The 22,387-nt window shown below is 37.1% G+C and overlaps 5 protein-coding genes across 7 annotated transcripts; 3 read left to right on the plus strand and 2 right to left on the minus strand.

Moving 5' to 3' along the window:
• The first annotated feature begins 2,752 nt into the window (after positions 1–2,752).
• Positions 2,753–5,587, plus strand: LOC18099451 (protein PLASTID MOVEMENT IMPAIRED 2). 3 transcript variants are annotated; one of them, XM_006383345.3, is made up of 3 exons: positions 2,753–2,952; positions 3,166–3,304; positions 3,429–5,587. In XM_006383345.3, exons 2-3 carry the CDS (start codon positions 3,173–3,175, stop codon positions 5,211–5,213), a joined length of 1,917 nt encoding a protein of 638 aa, XP_006383407.2. In that variant the 5' UTR covers positions 2,753–2,952; positions 3,166–3,172; the 3' UTR covers positions 5,214–5,587. The 3 variants fall into 3 exon arrangements, with proteins under 3 accessions (XP_006383407.2, XP_024444378.2, XP_024444377.2); XM_024588610.2 differs by having other exon boundaries at positions 2,754–2,952; positions 3,161–3,304; positions 3,432–5,587; XM_024588609.2 differs by having other exon boundaries at positions 2,755–2,952; positions 3,161–3,304.
• Positions 5,588–7,862: 2,275 nt separating this feature from the next.
• On the plus strand, positions 7,863–10,790 carry LOC18099450 (receptor protein kinase-like protein ZAR1). Its single transcript, XM_006383344.3, has 2 exons — positions 7,863–9,721; positions 9,860–10,790. Exons 1-2 carry the CDS (start codon positions 8,263–8,265, stop codon positions 10,501–10,503), a joined length of 2,103 nt encoding a protein of 700 aa, XP_006383406.3. The 5' UTR covers positions 7,863–8,262; the 3' UTR covers positions 10,504–10,790.
• A 1,191-nt stretch (positions 10,791–11,981) lies between these two features.
• Positions 11,982–14,324, minus strand: LOC18099449 (uncharacterized). The gene is made up of 2 exons (XM_052448299.1): positions 13,549–14,324; positions 11,982–13,082 (listed from the first exon to the last, which is right to left on the minus strand). The coding sequence occupies exons 1-2, from the start codon at positions 14,241–14,243 to the stop codon at positions 12,245–12,247; spliced, it is 1,533 nt and encodes a 510-aa protein (XP_052304259.1). The 5' UTR covers positions 14,244–14,324; the 3' UTR covers positions 11,982–12,244.
• A 560-nt stretch (positions 14,325–14,884) lies between these two features.
• LOC18099448 (uncharacterized) lies at positions 14,885–17,699 on the plus strand. The gene is made up of 4 exons (XM_024588962.2): positions 14,885–14,941; positions 15,369–16,733; positions 16,836–17,030; positions 17,122–17,699. Exons 2-4 carry the CDS (start codon positions 15,414–15,416, stop codon positions 17,236–17,238), a joined length of 1,632 nt encoding a protein of 543 aa, XP_024444730.1. The 5' UTR covers positions 14,885–14,941; positions 15,369–15,413; the 3' UTR covers positions 17,239–17,699.
• A 2,302-nt stretch (positions 17,700–20,001) lies between these two features.
• On the minus strand, positions 20,002–22,387 carry LOC18099447 (uncharacterized). Its single transcript, XM_006383341.3, has 2 exons — positions 22,110–22,387; positions 20,002–20,452 (listed from the first exon to the last, which is right to left on the minus strand). Exons 1-2 carry the CDS (start codon positions 22,293–22,295, stop codon positions 20,258–20,260), a joined length of 381 nt encoding a protein of 126 aa, XP_006383403.1. The 5' UTR covers positions 22,296–22,387; the 3' UTR covers positions 20,002–20,257.

Below are 22,387 nucleotides of genomic sequence, written 5' to 3' on the forward strand. Positions count from 1 at the left end.
TATATATTTTTTTAAAAAATTATATTATATTTATGATAAAATCTGACATTGATTAAATATGTAAAAGAATAGTACTTCTTTTCATATATAAAACTAATTTGAATTTTTACGTTGTTAAACAAAATATTGGTATTTAAAATAAAAATTATACTATTCATGTCTTTTATTTATTTAAAAAGCAATGAAAAACTTGTAAAGGAAAATTGTAAATAACTTCTAAAATGTGTTTTTCGTACTCAATGCAAATTTGAAAAACTAAAAAAATTAGTTTTTCAGTTTTCTAGATGGACAAATATTATATTTAAACATAAAGTTTGAGTTTTTACTTTTTTTACTCTAATTTTTTTTTTAAAAAATAATTAAAGTATCACCTTGTTTCTAAATATCCCTTTAACATCTCGTATTTCAAACTAAAATTAGGTTTAAAACTTATATCCAGTTGTAACCATCAATCTGTTGTTATTAGCAAGAAAAGTTGTCATTACATTTTATAAAATCTAGTTTAATTTATTATCCTGATCAAGATTTAGATTACGGGTTGAGCAGGACAGCCTGCGGGTGCTGCTGCAACAATAAGTTCAATTCAAGGACTGTGTAATGATTTGTGCACTTTGATTAGAAGAACAGTCCACAAATGCTGCTGCAGTCCCTTACAATTAATGGTTTCTGTCTGATGCTAAACCAAATACAGCATTATCATAAACAAAGCAAAATAGAGAGACTCTACACTGCATTAAAATTCTTACATGATATATACATACTTCTTCACAGCATGTCATAGCAGAATGTCTGCACTTTTCTTTTTCTTTTTTGAATTCATTTTACTTTCTGTTTTCTGTGATTCACGACTTGACTGGTTTGCTATAGCGATTCAATTTGAGTGAGAGGAGGACGGATTTCTTTTCTTGTTTTGGGGGAGGGATTTCTTTTGGTGTTTTTCAGCATATATCGCAAATCCATGGCATCAAGTTGATATATAGTTGACTGTCATGTATTATGTTGTTAAGCATTTTGAAAGTCATTGTAAGGTAAAACTGGAAACCTATAAAATGAAAGTTTTTGTAACATGAATCTGTTTCAACATAATTTATCAGATGCTTTTATGACAATTAAACTCATCTAATCTTGAGGGTGTAGTTCAACTAATTAGGTTCTAGGTTTGTTTCCTGAAAATCACCAGCTCGAGTCCCTTAAACTTCAAGGCCACTGAAAACTTACATAGTCGTTAATTTCAGGGTCCGTGGAATTAGTCGAAATACATGCAAGCTGACCCAAACACCTGCGTTAAAAAAAAAAAAAACAATTAAAACCATGTAGCTACAATATTCACGACGACTAACAATCTCATTTCCTTTATCAATTTCAAGTTCATTTTTCTATGATCAAACCAAGAATTTGTTGGTTTATACACTGCCAGCCACTACGAGCAAACACTAATGATCCCATATTTTGATCTTGACACTACCATTCTGCCATTCTCGCAACCATGGACAAATCAGATGTCTCTTACCTCTTTTCTCAAGGGTCGGAGAATTTGACATTATGTCACCGGTGATATCACTAAATCCACACCGATCAAAGATGAAGGTGAAGTTGATGTCAAATTTATTGAGCACCTAGATGACTGGGCTAGAAAAAAATCATCAAATTTTCATCGATCAATCTTCATTTTGATAGATTTGATACTACCAAAACTTCGTGGGATCACCTTGCTAATTGTTACACCACCACTAATTAATCCCTTTTACTGTTATCAACTCATTCAAAATTTGAACCAACTACATCAACAACTTGAACAATACGTCATTGATTTTCAATCTCAAATGCAATTTTTCAAAGATCAACTGACTTTCACAGAACTAACTTGGAAGAATGTTGATGATGCTTTGGTATTTATTATATATAGAGATCACCATCATCGCACACATCAGTAAGGCACGAAGCACACAGGAGAGAGGAGAAAAAACATGTGAAGCTCATTCTTATTAACTTATATTTTCTTGTGAGCAAGAAAGTCACTGTCGACCTATTATACCAGTAGTGAAATCCAGTTACTTCATCAACTCTCGTAGTAGTGGAAAGCCCAATGCAATAGGAATTAATCACTGTATATTGAAAACGAATGCATTGGACGAATTAAAAGGATTCCCAGTGCCATTTCATGATACCTTCAAGAGATACATTCCTTTTACAAGAAAGAGTATTCTCCAGTTCAAATTTCAATTTCTGCTTCTAGCATTACATGAACAGGATAAAATAATATTTCGTATTTACCCCCTTTTTCTGTTCCGATAGGTGTCTCTCTATTTTTTTTTATTTTTATTTTATCAAATTATTATTTTTATTTGACAGTATAGATTTATCTTTGGACTAGGAATAAATTTTCTAAGGTCACAAGATTTAAACTAAAAAAAATCAACAAAAAAAGGAAGACGAAGATTATATTTTAATACTTTATATGTTTACATCAAATCGGCAAATTAAACTTTATACAAGTAAAGCGACGGATTTGATCCAATTGCTCAAATGTTTTCTTTTTCCTTTTTTTTTTCTTTTTTCTTTTCGTTTTTTTTTTTTTTTTTTTTTTTTTTGCCTGTGACCACAAAAGCTCTAATTTATCCGGACCTCCTTGGAAATTCACCAATTCTGGGGGTCCACGATATTTTCCAAAACATTATATTATACAATTAAAAGGGAATAATCGTCAGGTGGCAGCGATTCCTCCAATACCAGCCAACCATCCGGACTCGCTCTCTTTCTCTCCATTGCCGTTTTATCTGTTGCTACTTATTCTTCCATTTTCTTAGGCACCAAAAACATTTCCTACTCACCCCCCACCCCCCACCCTCCCTCTCTCACTGTCAAGCAAGCGCTCTGCACTTCAATCTTCAGCTAACAAAACATGGTCTACACATCTATCTAGCTAGACAGATATATATAGCACACTTTGAGGTAAGTCTTCTTGATGATGATATGATTTGTTGTCTATCAGGACTTCTTGCATTTTCTTCTTATGTTGTAACTATAATGTGTAGCATGATTGTGTTTTTTTGTTATAAGGAAGCAGGCCCAGATTCTGTTTTGTTGAACATCTGTAGCAATTTGAGTACTATTTTACTAGACTTTGCCTGAGAAAATGTTTATTTTTCTTCTTTGATAGAGTAGTGACAACATGGATAGGAGAGTGTTTGATGATAGAAGAAGAATTGGGACAGTGAAGGCAGCTGTTAATATGTATGGAGAAAGAATTCTTGAAAGTAGTAGTTCTTCACTGAAGACACCAGCCCAGATGGATTTGCCTGAGGTATGATAAAACTGACAATAATTAAGAACAGCTAATTAACCCCATTTATTTGTTAATTTTAAGCACTATATGTAAGTTAGTTTGAAGTGTTATTAGTAAATATTGAGTTGATGAATTCATTTAGAAGTCTTCCTCAAGAGCTAAAGAGCTGCACATGGCAAAGAGAGACTTGGTTAGATATAAAGAGAATAGAAGGGCTGCGGAGTCGGCTAAAGTGAAAGCAGAATCAGAGCTCTCGGAGGCGAAAAGAACGGTGAAAGAGCTTGTTTTACAGATTGAGAAATCAAATTTGAAGGTAAAAGCTCAGGTGAGAGACATGGAAAGGCTAAACAAGCTGAGTAAGCGCCAAGATATGGCTTTAATTGTTGGGAGTGATGAGAGCCATCAGTATGCAGAAGTGATAAGGGAGTTGGAAGGTGTGAAGCAAGAACTGAGTAAACTTAAGCTTGAGATGGCTTCTGTTTTGGAAGCGAAAACTCGGGCAGAGAAGGAAATAGCAACCTCAATTTCTAAATTATCGTCTAATATGAGCCATGCGGAAGCACTCAGGAAGAAGATTGATGAGGCAAATGAGGAGCAAGTGCTAGTTGAGTTGGCACAGATTGAGGCCTTGAAAGAATTTGGAGAAATTCAAGCTCAAAGAGAGAAGGAAGCGAGAGAATTCTCGTCCGCAATGCAGGAAACTAAGAACAAAAGGAAGAATGTCAAAGAGGAAATCAGCAGCTCTACAGATCTTGAGTCTAAATTGGCTGTTACATTATATGACGTGAATTTGATACAGCATGAACTAAAGCTTGCTAAAGATAAGGACGCAAAGGTACAAAGAAATGACAGCATGAAGCATCTGGGAGGCAGTTTTCGGGAAGGCAAGCAATTGGAGGATTCCTCTTTACTGAAATCCATAACTGAAGAATTGCAGGCAGCTAAGAAGGAATTGGCTTCAACTAGGGAAGAGGGTTTTCAGTTCATGACCTCAATGGATATCGTAAGGAATGAGCTGAAGCATGTTACAGAAGAAACAGTTCAGTTGAAGAAAGTGAAAGAGAAAGCTGATATAACTGCTCAAAATCTTAATTCAAAGCTCCTGAGAGCAAAGTCTAAATTGGAAACTGCAACTGCAGTTGAGGAGAAGGCAAGATCAACTTTATCCAGTCTGTCTGTGACACTTGAACAGTTGAAGACCGAAGCGGAGGTGGCAAGGAAAGAGAAGAAGCTTATCTGCGAAGAAACTGCAAAAATCAAGGCAGAAATCCGCAATACTGATTCTCAAATAGACCTCACTGAAGAAAAATTGCAGTACGCAATTCAGGAGCTTGATGCAGTCAAAAAGTCAGAGTCTTCAGCTCTTCAGAATTTGAAAAATGTTATTGAGAACTCCATGAGATCTAGAGCTTCTGCTTCTCAACATAGTTCGTCGATTACTATCTCAAAGTTTGAGTACGAGTATTTAACTGGACATGCAGCCATGGCTGAAGAAATTGCAGACAAAAAGGTAGCAGCAGCTCATGCATGGATTGAAGCATTGAAAGCCAGTGAAAAGGAGATATTGATGAAAATTGAACTAGCTCATGGAGACATCAGAGAAACAAGGGTGGAGGAAGAGAAAGAGATATATAGAACTGAGAGTTCACTATCTGCTAAAAGAATGGTAGAGGGAGAGCTTCCAAAATGGAGACAAGTGAGCAAGAAAAATACAGAAGCCGAGAACCAGCAACAGCCATTGCCAAGGAAATCCATGAAAGCTAATGGCAATCTGACTCCATCAAGACGTTCAAAGCTTCGAAATGCTGGTTCTCCATCAGTTCGAATGACTCCTCGGATAACTCCTAGATCAACTTCTATTGCTATCAGGAAGAAAAGAACAATTGTGCCAAATTTAGCCAAGTTATTCATCGGGAAAAAAAGTTGACAAGGATCCATAAAATGTTTCAAATTTGTTACGGCTATGTGCTGTTATCTTTTTTCTCCTTGACATTTTGATTCAGTTCAAGAAAAAAAAAATAGCTGCATACAGTGAGCATTTGGAACAAAAGTTCCTAACAAGTGCTAGTCTTCCAAGTTTCATTTGCCTTCACCCTCATGCATTGGGAACTAGCAACTGTGGGCTGTGTGTGAACCAATCATGCAGAATAGCTGCAGATTGTGCGCAGGGAATTCACCAGTTAACCGACTGTCTTAAACAAGGCAGACATGCTATGAAAGTTCTTGTGCAAAAATATAAATCATAGTTCAGTGAAGAAATCTAAATCATAGATTTCTGATGTGGTCTGTTTTGAATTTGGATATACCATTTTCTTGATTTCTATTAGCATGCTTGGGTTGTTTTCAAGACATTTCTTGTTCTGGTATGCACCAACCCACTTTTAAAATTGCTCTTATACTGCAGTTCAGCAGATGATTTACCGCTGAAGTTCTCTGAACATAAATGATCAACTGCAATTTCCTCTTGGCACAAGCTAAAAAGCACTTCACCCCTACATTGTTTGCTCCCATGTCCACTGTTTTTAGATACTCCCTCAATTTCTGTTGACCAAAAGGAGAACTGAGGAGCACATCAGGGTCACAGGGTTAGATTTTTCGCCCCAAAATTCAGCTCTATATGACGGTCTAGTCCCGACTAGATTAAGCCTTGCCTCATCCTTTTCACTCGTATTTGCCTACAACTATGTGTTTCGTTTAGCCAAAGAGGTTTCCACAATTGCCTTGTCATAAGCAATTAACAAACACAAGTAAATAAACTCAAAGCACACCGAATATATAGGAAAATCTCCCAACTTTTATTAATCTCATAAACAAAGGATTACATAATATAAGTGTGTGCTATGCATCAAAATTGCCTCCTACTTAACCAAGGCTTTCCAGTTTATTTATAGACAAAGATACGTGAGTTACAAGACACAACCATCATCTTTTTTTTTCAGGATATAGTTGGGCACTTTCTCCCCCATGTCCTCGATGAATTTAGTGGCCTATTTTTCAGCAAGTATTGGACAGTTTCTCCCCCATGTTCCCATGATCTTAGCAGCTTGTACAACAACCCCAATTATGCCCCACGTTCAGCCATCAATCTCCCACGATCTGGATGTCCATAACTGCCACCACTAACCCACGACCTACATGTCCAACTAACAGTCTTAACTGTCAGTTTCTGCTATGTTTGCTGCCAACTTAGAACGTCCATTATCCAAGCCCCACGTCTATGCCAAGTCAAGAGCTCAATGACTCGTATGAACCGTTGCACGCTACTTGCTGAATTCATCACTGCCTATGCAAGGTTGCTGCTGTCCATCGTTGCCAAATTCTAGGCAACGTGCATTCGTCGTCATCGCGCCTAGAGCTCTAACATGAAATCAGATTTTGGAAGTGTCTTATAGTCATGCTGCCAACAGAACATATTCTGCAAATGAAATTTACACGACTAAACATTAATGACTGGACAACAGGCTCCTTACCAATCCAGAACGATCGACATGAGAAAACATGGACACATCCAGGCCAGTGAGGTAAATGAGGCCATCAAAATTATTCATGATATTCTCTATTTTGTTTTGGTGTTGGACCATTTCAGACAAGATGTTTCTATCAAGGAATTTCAGACAAGATGTTAACAAGGTTTTTCTCTTACTGTACAAAATCAAAATTGCAAAGAAGAGTGATCAAAACACCACGTAGGTCGTTTATGAGATCCTAAGGGATATTGGAATATGTGTTGAATGGTAATGTTTTGTCTTCTTGTTTATTGTTGTAAGAATAATTTGGAGACTGACACCCTCAAAACCATGTCATTGAAGGTTTTGAACAGAAGAAAAATAGATGTTAGTAAATGGAAATTACTATCCAACGGAATCACATGCAAAGAATACAAACAAAATATGATACCGAAGTATTCATGTGCCTTTGAGATATCTAGCTATGTTTCTAACACAGGTATGTCAAGATAAATTGAAGAGTCCAGGCATATGAATTATTCCCTGCTGCATGCTCTATCTATTGAAATTGAAATACAGGACAAAGGGGAGATTGCTGAGACGAAACAGTAGGAGACTGGACACGGATATATCATAAACAATCAAGCACTCGCTATTTAAGTCGGCCATGATTGTTTTTATCACAGGCCTCTTTATTTTAACTACCCCTTTCCAATGTAATGATAAGTTACTAAGAAGCAAAACCCAGTCCAAAGTTTGATCTGACCTCGAACTGAACACCAAACTTTCTCAGTAATGCCTAAATGGGGACAGACCTTCCCTTTTGGTTCTCAAGCAGACAGCCCAGCCGACAAGGGACACGAACCCCAGTTGGAGAAGTCATAAAACGAGTGAAGATTTCGTTCCTCCACCGGTCATATCAAGACAAGAGAAGCCAAGCCTGTAGAGCTTGAAATTCAAAACGTCTTTCCTAACTATAGTAGGTTTGCTCATTTAGTGGCATTTTTGTGCACCTAATAACGCCATCACTCACGCTAAAAACTGAATCCAAAGACCAATATTCTATTACGTGTCAACCTCACTGAAGCTTATGAAATTCAAATCACAGCAAGACTAGACAACACTATCTTGACTGATCTTAGTTTTTGACAGGTAATGATTAACTATGATGAATTGTCTGCATTTATAATTCTGGCATTGAAAGCACGCTACAATAACCCCCATTCAATTACTGCTGTCTAGCAATAATTCAACCTTAAGTTTGCTTTTAGTGAAAGCAAGTGTGTAGGGCACATGTTTTTGGCTTTTAACTTCAATGCTAGTAAGCAGTAGGGCTGCATTGACCTGTTTCTCCCAGTCTACACTCTAACTAACAGTGGCCACTTCCTTACAAGGTCATATAAGGTCCAGCAGAAAACACAAAGAAGTAAAGTACCTCTCTAGTATTTCCCATTCTAACCTGCTTTATCACACAGGATGATCCCACAACCAATGACATTTCTCCTTTGAACTCCATTCAGCAGTTGCCTTATGGTAGAGATGGTTCTGCAATTTGCCTCTCTACTTTTCTTTATAGTCCACTATAGTGCTTTTGTCGGTTCTGTTAATGATGAAGGTCTTGCTCTTCTATCCTTCAAGCAATCGATAGAATACTCCACAGCTCATTATATAGACAACTGGAACTCATCGGATGCAAACCCATGTTCATGGCATGGAGTTATGTGCAGAGAAGAAAAGGTCTTTTCTCTGAGGCTTCCAAATAAAGGGCTGGCTGGGAATCTGCAACTTGATGCTGGTAAGCTTGTTGCATTAAGTCATGTTGATCTCAGGAATAACCACTTCTCTGGAAGTTTCCCAGTCGAACTCTTTAATGCGACAGAATTAATATCTTTGATCCTCTCGGGAAACTCATTTTCCGGGCCAGTTCCTGAAGAGATAGTGAACCTCAAGTACCTACAGACTCTTGATCTTTCCCAAAATTCTTTCAATGCGTCATTACCCTCATCTCTAATTCAATGCAAGAGACTGAAGAATCTTGTAGTCAGCGGAAATAGTTTCACTGGCTCTCTACCAGATGCACTAGGAACCAATTTGATTAGGCTTCGGACACTGAATCTTTCACATAACAGCTTTAGCGGTTTGATCCCTGGCAGCCTAGGCAACTTGCCAAGCTTGCAAGGAGCGCTTGATCTATCTCACAATCTATTCAATGGCCCAATTCCAGCAAGCCTAGGAAAACTTCCTAAGTTGGTTTATATCAATCTCACTTGCAACAATCTTAGCGGTGCAATACCACAAAATGGTGCTCTAAAGAATGTAGGTCCAGCTGCTTTTATTGGCAACCCTCTCCTTTGTGGGCCTCCTCTGAAAACTCGATGCCCCTTGGCCGCTTCCCATCCAAATATCGACCCTGAACCCTTAGCAGTAGGAGACAGCTCAGGCAAGAGGAGGGGAGGAAAATGGTGCTGGATTGTGATTGCAACTGTTGCGGGTACAGTGGTAGGAATTTGCTTAGTCAGTGTATCTTTCTGTTACTGGTACAAGAAGTCTTATGGTTGTAAGGAAAGCAAACGTACACAGGGCTGTAGTTTTGAAGAAAAATCAATGGTTAGAAAGGAAATGTTCTGCTTCAGAACAGATGACTTGGAATCTCTATCGGAAACTATGGAACAGTGCACTTTTGTTCCATTAGACTCGAAGGTCAGTTTTGATCTTGAACAACTTCTCAAAGCGTCTGCTTTTCTGGTTGGAAAGAGCAGTATAGGGATCGTATATAAAGTTGTTCTTGAAAAGGGGCTAACTGTTGCCGTAAGGAGACTGGAAGATGGAGGTTCTCAGAGGTTCAGGGAGTTTAAACCTGCAGTGGAAGCAATTGGCAAAATTAGACATCCAAACATAGTCAGCCTTCTAGCTTATTGTTGGGGCATCAACGAGAAGTTGCTCATCTATGATTATGTGCCCAATGGTGACCTTGCCACCGTGATTCATGGTAAGTATCCCCCCTACTCACCATGTAAGAAACTAAAAGAATTAGTTAGCTTCCATGTCCATACTGTTGTTTTCCATGAAAATCACAAGCATTCATCACATTAATTGCTCTGAATCTTTTTCTTCGAAATCTGACCAGGGAGAACAGGAATGACAAACTTCAAACCTCTTTCATGGTCTGTTCGACTTAAAATCATGAAAGGATTAGCAAAGGGCTTAGCTTTTCTACATGAATGCAGTCCCAAAAGGTATGTCCATGGAAATTTAAAGACTCGCAACATACTGCTCGGAGAGAACATGGAGCCCCGCATCTCAGATTTTGGACTCAACTGCTTTGCTTATACAAGTAAAGAATCCTTACCGGGGGAACAAATGACAAGCGGAACACCACAAGAAGGTTCTCCTTACGCGTTGACACCAACACATTCAAGCACGCCTGGGTCTTGTTATGAAGCTCCTGAGTCTTCAAAACTCATAAAACCATCACAGAAATGGGATGTTTACTCATTTGGGGTGATTCTATTGGAGATGATTTCTGGGAAGTCACCTATGATGCAGGTAAGTCTATCAGGAATGGATCTAGTCCAATGGATTCAGCTTAGCTTTGAAGTTAAACCACCATCTGAAGTCCTAGATCCCTTCTTAACTCGTGAGTCAGACAAGAAACATGAAATGGTTGCAGTGCTTAAGATTGCTCTAGCCTGTGTTCAAGCAAGCCCTGACAAGAGACCCTCCATGAAGAATGCGAGTGATAATCTGGGAAGATTGGTCCCTTTGACTTAAATCAGTTTTTCACGAAGGAAAATGAGTACACACCTTCCTCGAAAAAATCAAACCAATGAGCGTGTTGTTCCTAAGGGTTGAATAACTAATCTGCTATCAATATTTCTCTCCTGTTTGGAAGGCCTATGTTGCCTTGCATTGAACTCCTATTCACCACCATGTACATCTGAATCTTGCAGTATCTATTGTGCTTAAAAAACTAATTCATACAGCATATTCATTGTTACTTCGCATAATTTTGTCAAGTTCTACTTAGTTATCCTAATAAATGGAATTTCTTCCTCCTATTACTTTATCTGGATCTCAATAAAAACATGCCATCTATTTCTACTCCGAAAGATAAACTGTGCAATCAGCATATAAAAAGTAAATAAATAGTGAAATGAGACCGAAGCAAAAATTCCGAAAGATAAACATGTTTAAATGTTGTTATTTTAAAGTGCGAAAAGGTAAAGTGTGTTATTTTACCAAATTTTTTTCAAATGGTATTACTTTGCCTAAACTTTTAATTTACTTTGCTAATTTAAAAAAAAATCCTTAAAAAAAAACATTTCATAGTGAGAAGTGGTTAAACTATCTGGAGCAAGCACCCTGAACTGTGTTTAAACATCCTCAACTCTAATACAGAGATGCACATAATTTCTGCAAACAAGGAAAGAAACTTTTGCTGACCTTTTTTTAGCAAAGAAATGATGAAAAACATGGCAAGTACCATGGGAGCATAATCTAAAATATCCCTGTATAGCAAAACGACAATGATGTTCAAAATGGGACCAAAAGATAGAGAAACTCGAGCACTTAGATGCTTCGCAGTCATCACAAGGATTTGCATTAGATAAAGATGATGCTGCAGTTGTTTGTATTAAAAACGTTCTAACAAATTGGACAGAACATGCTGTCTTTTAGGAAGTGAATAAATGAAACTACTATCAATGGTGAATGGACAAAAAGCATAATCAATGGAAACTGAAATATAATGCCTGCCAAGCACGATAATAAGATCTAGTTCCACATAACCTTCAAGAGCACCCCCCAGAAGGAGATAATTTTGATTTAACACTGCTCAAAGCTGGCATTGTTGCAGGAATATGTTCCCAGACTTTGAATGCACTTGCCCCACCTACTAACGTAAGCTGATCATGTCCAGGAATAATGCTCGCCTATCTTATTCAACTAAATCCAGAAACAACGGATTGCGGTGCTTGCCACCAAACAACAAATGAATAAAAATAAAAATAAAGATAAAAAAAGTCAAGCTTGTAGCTAATAATTTTGAGTTGTTTGAGAAAATTAGGAATAACCTCTTACAGGAGCACAAACACAAGCCCCTGAGACATGATTTCATGACTGGATATTAAACATCAATAAATAAACAAAATGACAATAAAACCAAGGTGAATTCAGCATATGGATGTCCTGCACTCCACTCGGACACTCCAGGAGTTTAAAGCAATTAGAAAATACAAAAAAAAGTATGATTAAAGTATACAAACGAGTACTCTGATTGTTGGAGCACAAATACAATTGTATTGAGTTTAGTTGTATAATCTTAAACACCTACTTTAAAGTAATATCCACCATAACGTGATACACAAAAAGAAAGACAAAACAGAAGGTACAAAGACTGGAATATCACTTCTATTACAAATAAAACACTATAATTCCAAAACTTAATATCCAGAAAGGAAAGTCCAAGTTACCACAAACAGTTATCCCCAAATTGTTTCACAGTAGCTCATGTTCATTGTGGCTGTGAGGTTCTAGGCTGTTTCTGCTTAATATTATCTGTATTTAACTGTGCCATAGCCTCTGATAACAAGATTGTTGTGGCTGGGGTCATGGTTTGGTACTGGGAAGGCAAAGTTGGAGGTGGAGGCTGAGACTTGTATATTTGGGCATGTACAGGATCGTCATCAATTTGTTTACCAGTCTCCATAGAAGCAGCACATATGGGCTGACCTTGGTGATTCATTTGAGGAGGCCCTCCACCTTGTTTCTGATTTTTAACATGTGGTACAGTAACGGGTGAACTTGTTCTATAAACTTGTGAGGTTAACTCAGCTACGGGTAAACTAGCAGCGGCATTGTACACCATTTGAGCAGGGTACATAGACGAATCAGGATGTATGGGAGGGCGACTAGAAGCAACAGTTGCAGTGTTCATCAAACTATTTTGCATAGGCAAATTGTAAGGCTGTGCAACAGGCACTAGGTATATCGGCTGAGGTTGGTTGCTCTGATAATAAACCTGCTGCTGAGGCACCGGAGAACTCATCACATAGTAAGAAGACAATGGCACTACACCAGTTGTGTTCTGGGGTACATACTGTGGGGCAGCTGTTTGAACAAATTGCAGCTGTTGTAACTGATCATATTGTAATGACAATGGATACCCAGAAACGGGAACTGTATTATGCATCTCAACCCCAATGAGAGGAGGAGGATTAGAGATTTTCCTCTCTGAATCAAATGGATTTATTAGAGAAACTTTATTCTCCACTGAAGTAACAGCCCCGACTGGATCTTGATATGTCACAAACTGTGGATCTTGACAAACTGCAGTTCCCACACCATGATCACTGCAACAACCAGAGTTACAGCAGCCAGTTACACTCATTTACAGCCAAAATAACATGACTTTAACATCTGAAACATCCAAATTTCTCTCATTAAACCTTTCATAAAACAAACCTCGAAGATTCACACGCAAATGAAACATCAAAAACGAAAAACTACTAACAATTAACAACCAATTTTATTCATCAACATCAAAATAACTTTACCACAAAAAGGCATCATATTCATTCTCCTCAAAATTCCCGAAACATAAAAATCAAACATCTACTACATAATACCTAGCAATGATTATATAACAATTAAAGATGTGATCATTTGAGTTAAATACGTTTCTACTAAAAAGAACAGAACTTTAACATCCTAAGAATCTAAATATGCATACTTCTCAAGATTATCGAACAAGAAATGCCAAACTAGCCTTAAAAAACTCAAAACAGAATATAAAAAACAGAGTTTTAACAACAATACCTTGAAATTCCTTCTGGGGTTGACAATTGAACCTTATTATCCAGCAAACCAGTCCCATTATCCTCAACAAAACCACCTTTAACACCCAAATTAGATAACGAAACCGAAGACGAAGTTGACCCAAAAGAAGAAGAAGTTTCCAGGACCATGGACTCAGCTCCACAGAACCCACCACCATTATTACCATTACCCTCAAGATTCACAATCTTTGTATTCTTCAATGCATCAACAAACCAAGTTTCAGTCTTTGGGTGATTTAATTGAGTTTTAGCCTTTAACTCGGGCTGACTCAAAATGGATTTGGTTGGAAACACGAATAATCTAAGACGTGAAGGTGTACGGTTGTTTTGGTGCTCATCAAGCATGATAAGGACATCTTCATCAGAGGCAAGTGAAATGAGAGAATCAAGATTGTGATGTGGAAGTTGGTATTTTAGAGTGATTGGTACGGTTATTTTCAGAGTTGTCGATAAGTGAGAGATTAAAGAAGAGAGCGTGAGACCGTTGGAGGTGGTGTTTGTGGCGGTGGCGGAGCTGGTACCAGTGGGGATGGTGATGAGGCGGGTGTCACCACCTGAATAAGAGAGGGATTTGGTGTGGGGGTTTGGGATTATGTGGCCATTGTAGCTGCACATTAGACGGAGTTTTGGAGTGGTAGCCGGTGGTTGAGGTTGTTGTGGTGGTTGAGGGTCCATGGTGGTGGAGGTGGAGAGATGGTGGAGGAGGTGGAGATCTAAGGAGTCGGAGATGGGATTGGGTCACGTGTTAGCGTTTTTTATACAATTTTATACGTGGTGGACGCCTAATGCGGCACTAAATTAGGATAAACAATATTGCTCCTTGTAGATACTCCAATATTACACTTTCATTCTATTACGTAAACTTTTCCGGTCAAATCTCTTATAATTATTTACCAGTTTCAATGTGAATTTGTGACTTTCTCTTATTTATTTTTGAGTTTTAAATATTTTCATATATATGGGATTTCGGTGTGAAAATATAGAAGAAAAGGATGCTGAAGCATAACCTTTCTTATAGCTATTTAACAATGAAAAGTGATAACAAGAGTTATTTGATTTTGGGACCAAGTTTAAGATGATAGAGAAAAAAAAATATAAAAATAATTAATCAATGACTGGTTGTTATAATTATAATAATAATAATAATAATAATAATAATAATAAACATTAAGGAATGATAGTGAAAACGTTCTGAAAATTATAGGCTAACATTGGAAAAGGTTGACCGATAAGTAATAGAAGGGTCAAATATTTTGCTTTTCCGAATGCCGACCTACAAATTGTTTTAATATATATGACTTGTACATGAATTCGGTGTCCCTCAACCTCTACGCCTCCAAAAACTCTGACACTGCTGCTCTCTGTTTTTCCCTGTAAGTTAACCTACAAGTTTGTTATACATCAATATTGACTTGGAAGTTTGGTCTCCTCCATCAATTTTATTGCTGGAACTTGAAGCTTGCTTCTGTTTTCTTTCTATCGATGCGACGTGTGCAGTTTTTAAAGTTTAGTCCTGCTTCGAAACAGTTTGACTTGGTTGTGTTAACTTATATTTTTTTCCCTTGCTTTTAAGGAATTTTTAACGGTATCCCATGATATTACAGGTTACTTAACTTAGTAATAATCTTCAATTTTTTTAATCTGCGTACCGTGATATAATTTAATGACTGCTCTTGTTTCTGATATGTGCCTCGCTATGTTGCTTGTTTCTTCATTAGATTATGTACTATGCTTGTTCTACACATGCTTTGTCACTTGTTCGTACTCTTTACTGTTTTTTTTTTTTTTTTTTACTTCCAGCTCCGTGATAAGTTGGCATTAGGGGTTTTGATAGTTCGATTGCTGATGGAGAGCCCATCAAAGCTTATGGTACTGAGCTCTTCTAAGGGAAACAACGTTGCTAATAGCCATGACAGACTCATTGGACTTCCAGAGCACATTATTCATCACATTATTTCATTCCTTGGGGCTAATGATATTGCTCGGCTAAGCTTTGCCTCGAAAGGATATCGACAGATATGTATTTCTAGTCCTTACTTGTATTTCGATGTTGATTTTGCTTCACATGAATGTGCCACCAAGTGTAGCCAGTTTAAAGAATTTCTCAGCAAGTTTCTGAGATCCCGCAATGGCCAGCGGATACAACTGCTTCGTTTTCGTTGGCTATGTGATTCATGTGAGTGTTCTCATGAAAGGCCCTATGATTCCTGGGTTTGTGATGCTTTAAGGTGTGATGTTAAAGAGCTTGATATTGGATATCGACTTGATGAACAGAATTGTTTCGCTTTGCCGATGTCGGCAACTGGTTATGCTTCCTTGAGGGTGCTAAAACTGAATTTGCAGGATTGCTGCTTAGATGACCTCTTGCCAGCTACATTGGTTTCTCTCGAGGTCTTATCGCTGAAATCTTTACGAGTTTATGGGGCCTTATTGGAGGCTTGGATATCTACCAACTGCCCATCACTTAAAAGGTTAAATCTTGAAGCTATTAAGATTATGGATGGTTTCCCCATCTCCTATACTTCATCTCTTCAAGAGTTGACAATTCATAATTGCTATGTTAATCACATCTTGGGCTTCTGCAAGAATAGCATCAAGGGCTCGTCCCTTAAAAATGTAACCATATCTGATTGCATATTCAGAGAAGCTGAATTGTCCAAGATAAAAATTGCTTGTTCATCACTTGAAAATTTAACGCTCCGAGGGTGTGTCTTTGGATCCGGGTGCTTTGTTTCCATCGCTTGTCCGCTCCTTGAAAATTTAACAATCCATAAATGTTTTGTAGATGAATCTAATGGCATTGACATCAGACACTGTCCGTCTCTGATAAATCTGATGATAAGTCAGTGCACGTTGCAGTTACTGCATCTCAACATCCCCACTTCCTCCCTTAGAAAATTGTCGATTTTTGAATGCAGCAGTCAGTTTCCTATTAGTATTGCTGTTTCAGCTGAGCAGCTTCAAACTTTGTCATTGAAGTTGTATGGTTCTTGGTGGAAGGGTTCAGTATTTGAAATTCAACCACAGAAATTAATATGTTTACAAGAGGCGATTGTCGAATTCGTTGATCTTCAGTTCTTCATTACTGATAAAGACATCTGCAATTCTGTGTTAAGAGCAGTACAATACGCCCGAGTTTTGCAGTTAAGCATTCAAATTATTGAGGTAAATAATCATCTCCTTGATATGTTATTTCTTTTGATTAATTACAGACTTTCCCATTCTTCTGTGAAAATTTGATCGACCTTGATAATAATAATAATGCAGGTTCTATCAGAAGAAGATCATGTTAAAATTTTATTTGAGAACTTGCTTGATTTGGTCATGGTATGTGACAAATTAGAGGCCTGCCAAATGATCGCCATGGCCTGCTTTCTCATGAGGGCTCCAAGCCTAAGGACACTGACCATAAGATATGAACAGAAGTCTAGTGGAATTTCTGAAACCGATGTAAAAGAGGATGTAAGAATCTCCCTTTTTCTCACTAGCAAGTTTAGTCTTAGTTTTTAGCCCTTTGACTTCTTTTACATAATCTAATTTCTTTGTTTTGCAGCTTGCCAAGCTCTTGTCTTTGGCTGTGAAGAGGTATCAGTCGAAGCATGGGAATTCAGAAACCCTTTTGCTTGGTGATCAATTGATGAAACTGAAGCTATCTCTTCACAAAAATTAGAGTAAAACACTTTGGTACGTGCATCAGCTTAAGCATGCAGAACGAATAGAGCTAAAAACAATTCTTCATCAGAAATTAGTAGTGATAGTTCAAGCAAATTAACATTTCCTACTGATGCCTTGTGTGTCTTGTTCCTTTTGAAGGTTTTTGAAATGGTTTCTCAGCATCTATGTATGAAATAACCACTTATAAGGACTTCACTTCGAGAGCTTGTGGTTTGTCATTGATTCAAAAAGCAGCCCATATTTTCAAAAAAAACCACATTGAAGATTATTTGAGTTTCATAGGATAACATTGCAAAGTTTAACTAATAGGTACCCAAGTGAAACGCTGCAGAATCTACAGGGGCTGAAATGTGCCTTACAGACTGAATTATTTTAATACTTCTTAGTATCTGCACTTGAATTCTCTATCTGACTTCCACGACTCATAAAAGGATTACCAACAAGTCTGTTAAAACCTAGTAGTGAGCTGAAAGTTTCGTCTATTTTATAGCTGGAACTTGAAGTTTTGCTTATGTTTAAACAATCAGCCTACACATTTTTTTTTATTATTGTTATATCAGAAGTTACTTCACGTATAGCTATACGTAAAATAGGCATTAGATTTGTTTTTGAATTTTATTGAATCTTTTTCGTGACTCAATGTCTTCAGCATGTTAGGTTGAGTAGTAATTTTATGATGTTAGGATAATTAATTAGTTATATTCTATTAGTTATTTATTTGGATTTATTTAATAAAAAAAAATAGGCAGAAGTAAAAGAGAGAATGTGTGGATTTGATTTTCTTTTTTCTAAACATGGATCCTGAAAATAACTAATAACACTTATATTATTAGAAGTAGTTATTCTTTGAATATCGTAAAAATTTTCAAGTTAAGAATACTTTCATGAATGAATATAAGACAAATATTTGAATGTTCACTGGATTGCAGAATAATATTTTCAGAATATAGCAAACAAAAATTAAGTTCCTTTTAATCTTGGTAAATTTTTTAAACATGTAATCCCTATATACACACTGGTGCATTCCTAAAACATTAGTTATAAGACCCCATCGAATCTGCCTATCAACAGTACCTCTCTTAAATTTCTGGGTTTGGCATCCTTTTCCGCGTTACTATTTCAGCTGAACAACTTCAAACTTTGTCAATTGTGGCGTGAAAGAAGATTTGAAGTTTAACCGCAGAATTTACTTTGAAAACCCTTTTTTTTTTCATCTTTACAACCAAACGCATTTCTGTCGCAGCTATTTTCATCTTGTATGTTCCGAAAAAAGTAAGCAAATGCTACCTACAAGGTGTAACTATTAAGTTTCTTCACTTTGATTCTTTCTCTAACAAGAATAGCTGCAATGGAATGCTGAGAAGAGTAAGATATGCTAAAGTATTACAGATGAGCGTAGAAATTATGGAGGTAATTAATCATTTTTCTTATGCCTTCATTAACCTTTCTGTTGCTAGATCACATACTTCCTCCTGTTAAAAAATATGGCTGACTTGACGCGGGTTCTGTCAAAGAAAGATTACCTACCAATTTTATTTGCTAACTTGCATGATTCTGTTGTGTTATGTGGCAATCTAGAGGCCTTCCAAATGATAACAATAGCCTGCTTTCTCATGGGAGTTCCAATCTGAGGACAGTAACAATAAGTTATAATCACAACCCTAGAAGAATTTTCTGAAGGTGATGTAAGAAACAAGGTATGTCTAAAATACTACTGCTTGGTGATCAATTTACGAGTAAATAAGCCTTTATTGTCTCAGGGAAGTAGCTATAGATGAATTTGATTTGCAAATGGTTTGTTGCCTCCGAAATGCAAGACATTTGGTTGCCTTCTCTGTTTCACGTAGCAAATCTGTCCCTCTCTTTGTGCAACTGTGTCTGCTTTGTTAGTCAACTTCACAAATGCATACATGCAATTCACTCGTAGATTACAATGTTTCGTAGTAATGAACTTGATGCCTGCATATTGGAGCGCAAATTCGGCCAAAATCTGCTTTAACAAAGCTGGATGGATTCTGGTCCCTAGTGGACAAAGCTACGATGTTTTCGGGAAGTTTATAGACATCCAAAAAACATGGCATAACATCTCTTGGACTAGAAAGGGGAAATGCATTTGTCGCCCATGATCGCTTTGTTCACAGCAATGAACACCTTTTCGTTATGATCGCCTTGTCCAGTGCCAATTCCAACATAAAGGTTCGGAACCAATCATCATTATGATTAGGCACATAACCTCTTAACACACCTTCACCATGTTATCATGTACATGCAGTCCCTATATACGGGAGCATTAATCATCAAACTGAAATGTCCTGTAGTGTTACGCTCTTTGCATTGCACTCACAGTTGAACCTTACAAACCCCTCCAGCAGGAGTTCTATCAAAAGAGTGCGGTTATCAAGGATCTTGACACACGATCATTCTTGAAGGACAACCAAAGATCATTCATAGCCATTTTTTTCACAAACAAGATCAAATACAGAGAAGACTTTATTAAGTTAATCTCGAAATGTAGATTTAGCTTCACAACACTCCACTGTTAGTGATTCCGAAGTTTGGTCAAGGCCAATTAATATATCCTCAAGAAACAGAATCCAAATTTGTTCAAGATGTTGTCATTGGATTCTAAGGTATTAAGCAGTGATCAACGATTGAGATTAAACGATGTAAGCAAATTCAAAATGCTATAAAAAGAGAAGAGAACTGAGTTGCAGCTGGGGAGGAAAATTCTATGATGATCAGTTTCTTTCTCATGACAGTCAGAAATTACTCTTCATTTTGAAAATAAAGAATTTCTCATGTTTCTTCACTTCATTGTGCATCCTCAAATGGTGGAACGTAACTGGCTAGAGATCATTTCTCTCTCTTCAGAATGTCACAGTTACTTTCTTTCATCCATATATCCAGAGACAAACGACCACAGAAATACAAAGCTACCTTTTTAAAGCTTTTGTTTCAGACAAGCTCCAAAAGGCTATGAAAAGAGTGGATTACCAAAATATCCAATTAAAGAACTACACATTAACAGCAGACATATCCACTTTCCTGGGAGGATGCACCACATTTTTGTTTCCAGGAAAGGCATTACGTGAGATGTCTACCAGGGCCTTGAAACTATATGGTTCATGCATGGATATCTCTGATAAGACTTTTCTGTTCAGCTGAATGTTCTCCTTCATCAGCCCATGCATGAAGTTACCATAATTAACCTGATAGTGATAAATAAAAATATAGCAGAAGAAGAAACCGAAGATCAGTATCTCATCATGAAGAAGTTTCATTATAACAAGGAAAATATTTAAGTTGCGCTGCCCAAACATACATCAACATGATCCAAAATGATAAAGAAGAAGTCAATTGCACTCCATTTTTTCCCGGTTTGTGTTATATAATAAAAAAGAAAAGAAAATAAAGTAGAAATCTAGAATAAGTAGATTAAAAGAAACCTGGATTCTAGAGATCATGGACACTTGTAATCATAAACCAGTTCCAAGTGATGTTCTAACATCAAGGCACAACTGGACAAGTCCCATGCAAAGTACTGCATTCTATAAAACTCAAAATCCCCACAAAAACTGTTACTCAGAAAAGTCCTGTGGTTTCTTTAACAATTAGGTCAGTTCATCTCACTTCCTAGTTCATATATCAGTGAATAGTAACGTATTTCACAATTCCATCCCTGGAGAACAGAATCATCCAACATGAGCTGCAATTCACACCATAGCAAACCACTATCTCCAATGCTGAAATTCAAGTCTGATAAAGGTATTTCTTTCATGTAGAAGTTTGCTTGTTCAAGTAAAGATTCAATAACCTCTAGGGCAAGGCAATGCAACAATCCACATGAGAAAACATAGCAACAAGTTCAGAAAACATAGAGCATGTCTAACACAAGGTACATTCCATATGGTAATAAATGGCCACATAAACATTGATTTCAGAAGCACTGGAATCTAATAACCTGTTCATCACATGACTCAAGAGTCAAGTCTCAACACAAGTCAATAAAAATGGCAGGCAAAACACGATGAGCCACATCATTTCTCATTATGACAACTCTTGCACAAAAATGAAAACAAATATGCAGCTCAACATGCATGTTTGGATCATTTCATCCAAAGCAAATGAAAGCCATCCTACTCCCCATTATTCTAATGTAGCTACCACATCAACCACTACAAAGCAGAGCCTTCAACTTTCTCCAAAACCACTTCTCTTTTATATGCTTCACTGCACTTTCAACTGCCCCTACGCATACATCAGACAAAGAAAAACTGCTCTTGACCAAAAAATTATTAGAAGGTTCTATACATGACCAAATCTTTGCTTGCACAACCGATTAAACTCTTTTCCCTCGTCAATAGAAAGGATCTCTGCTAATGCAAACCACTGATCATCATAAAAACAATTCTCACACTATCAAGACTTTGATTTCTTCCAATTTAACACTTATTAGCAAAGATTATGTCTTTGAAACACCAAACCTTGAGCTTTACATGCACACCCCAAAAGAAATCATCAAGATAAAGACTTCTATTTTTATTTCAAAATTATTTCAGAAGACAAATAAAAGGAGAGACTAGAATTCATCTGAGTTCACACCTAAAAGCCTCAAAACATCAACCTTTATATAAATGGCAATTCAAAATCTACATTTTCTAGCAATTACATCTCATTATTTTCAATTCAGACTGCCAATCAGTAATTCATTCAAGAAAATCGAAACCAAACAAAAGAAAAATCAAGACTTCACCAAAAAAAAGCACAACAACCCCAGAAAAGAAAAGCCATTCATTCAATGACAAAAGAAAAACCCGCCAACAAGATGGGTAAAAAAATAAAAAGAAAGAAAGAAAATAGACTTACACCATGTTGGCGGGTGCCAGCATTGATGCGTTGGATCCAAAGAGAGCGCATGTCCCTCTTCTTGTTGCGGCGATCTCTGTAAGAGTACTGCAAGGCCTTCTCAACCCTTTCTCTTGCTATCCTTATACAGTTCTTTGCTCTTCCTCTAAACCCTTTTGCTAGTTTGAATATTTCCTTCTTGTTCATCTTTTCTTTTCGTCTTGTCAGTGATGTTGCTGGCTAGTATGATGTTGGAAATGGGTTTTTCTCACTCTTGTTTGTAGGGTTTTAGTTTATGG

This window comes from Populus trichocarpa, chromosome 17 (assembly GCF_000002775.5).
Source record: "Populus trichocarpa isolate Nisqually-1 chromosome 17, P.trichocarpa_v4.1, whole genome shotgun sequence".
Classification (NCBI taxonomy): domain Eukaryota; kingdom Viridiplantae; phylum Streptophyta; class Magnoliopsida; order Malpighiales; family Salicaceae; genus Populus; species Populus trichocarpa.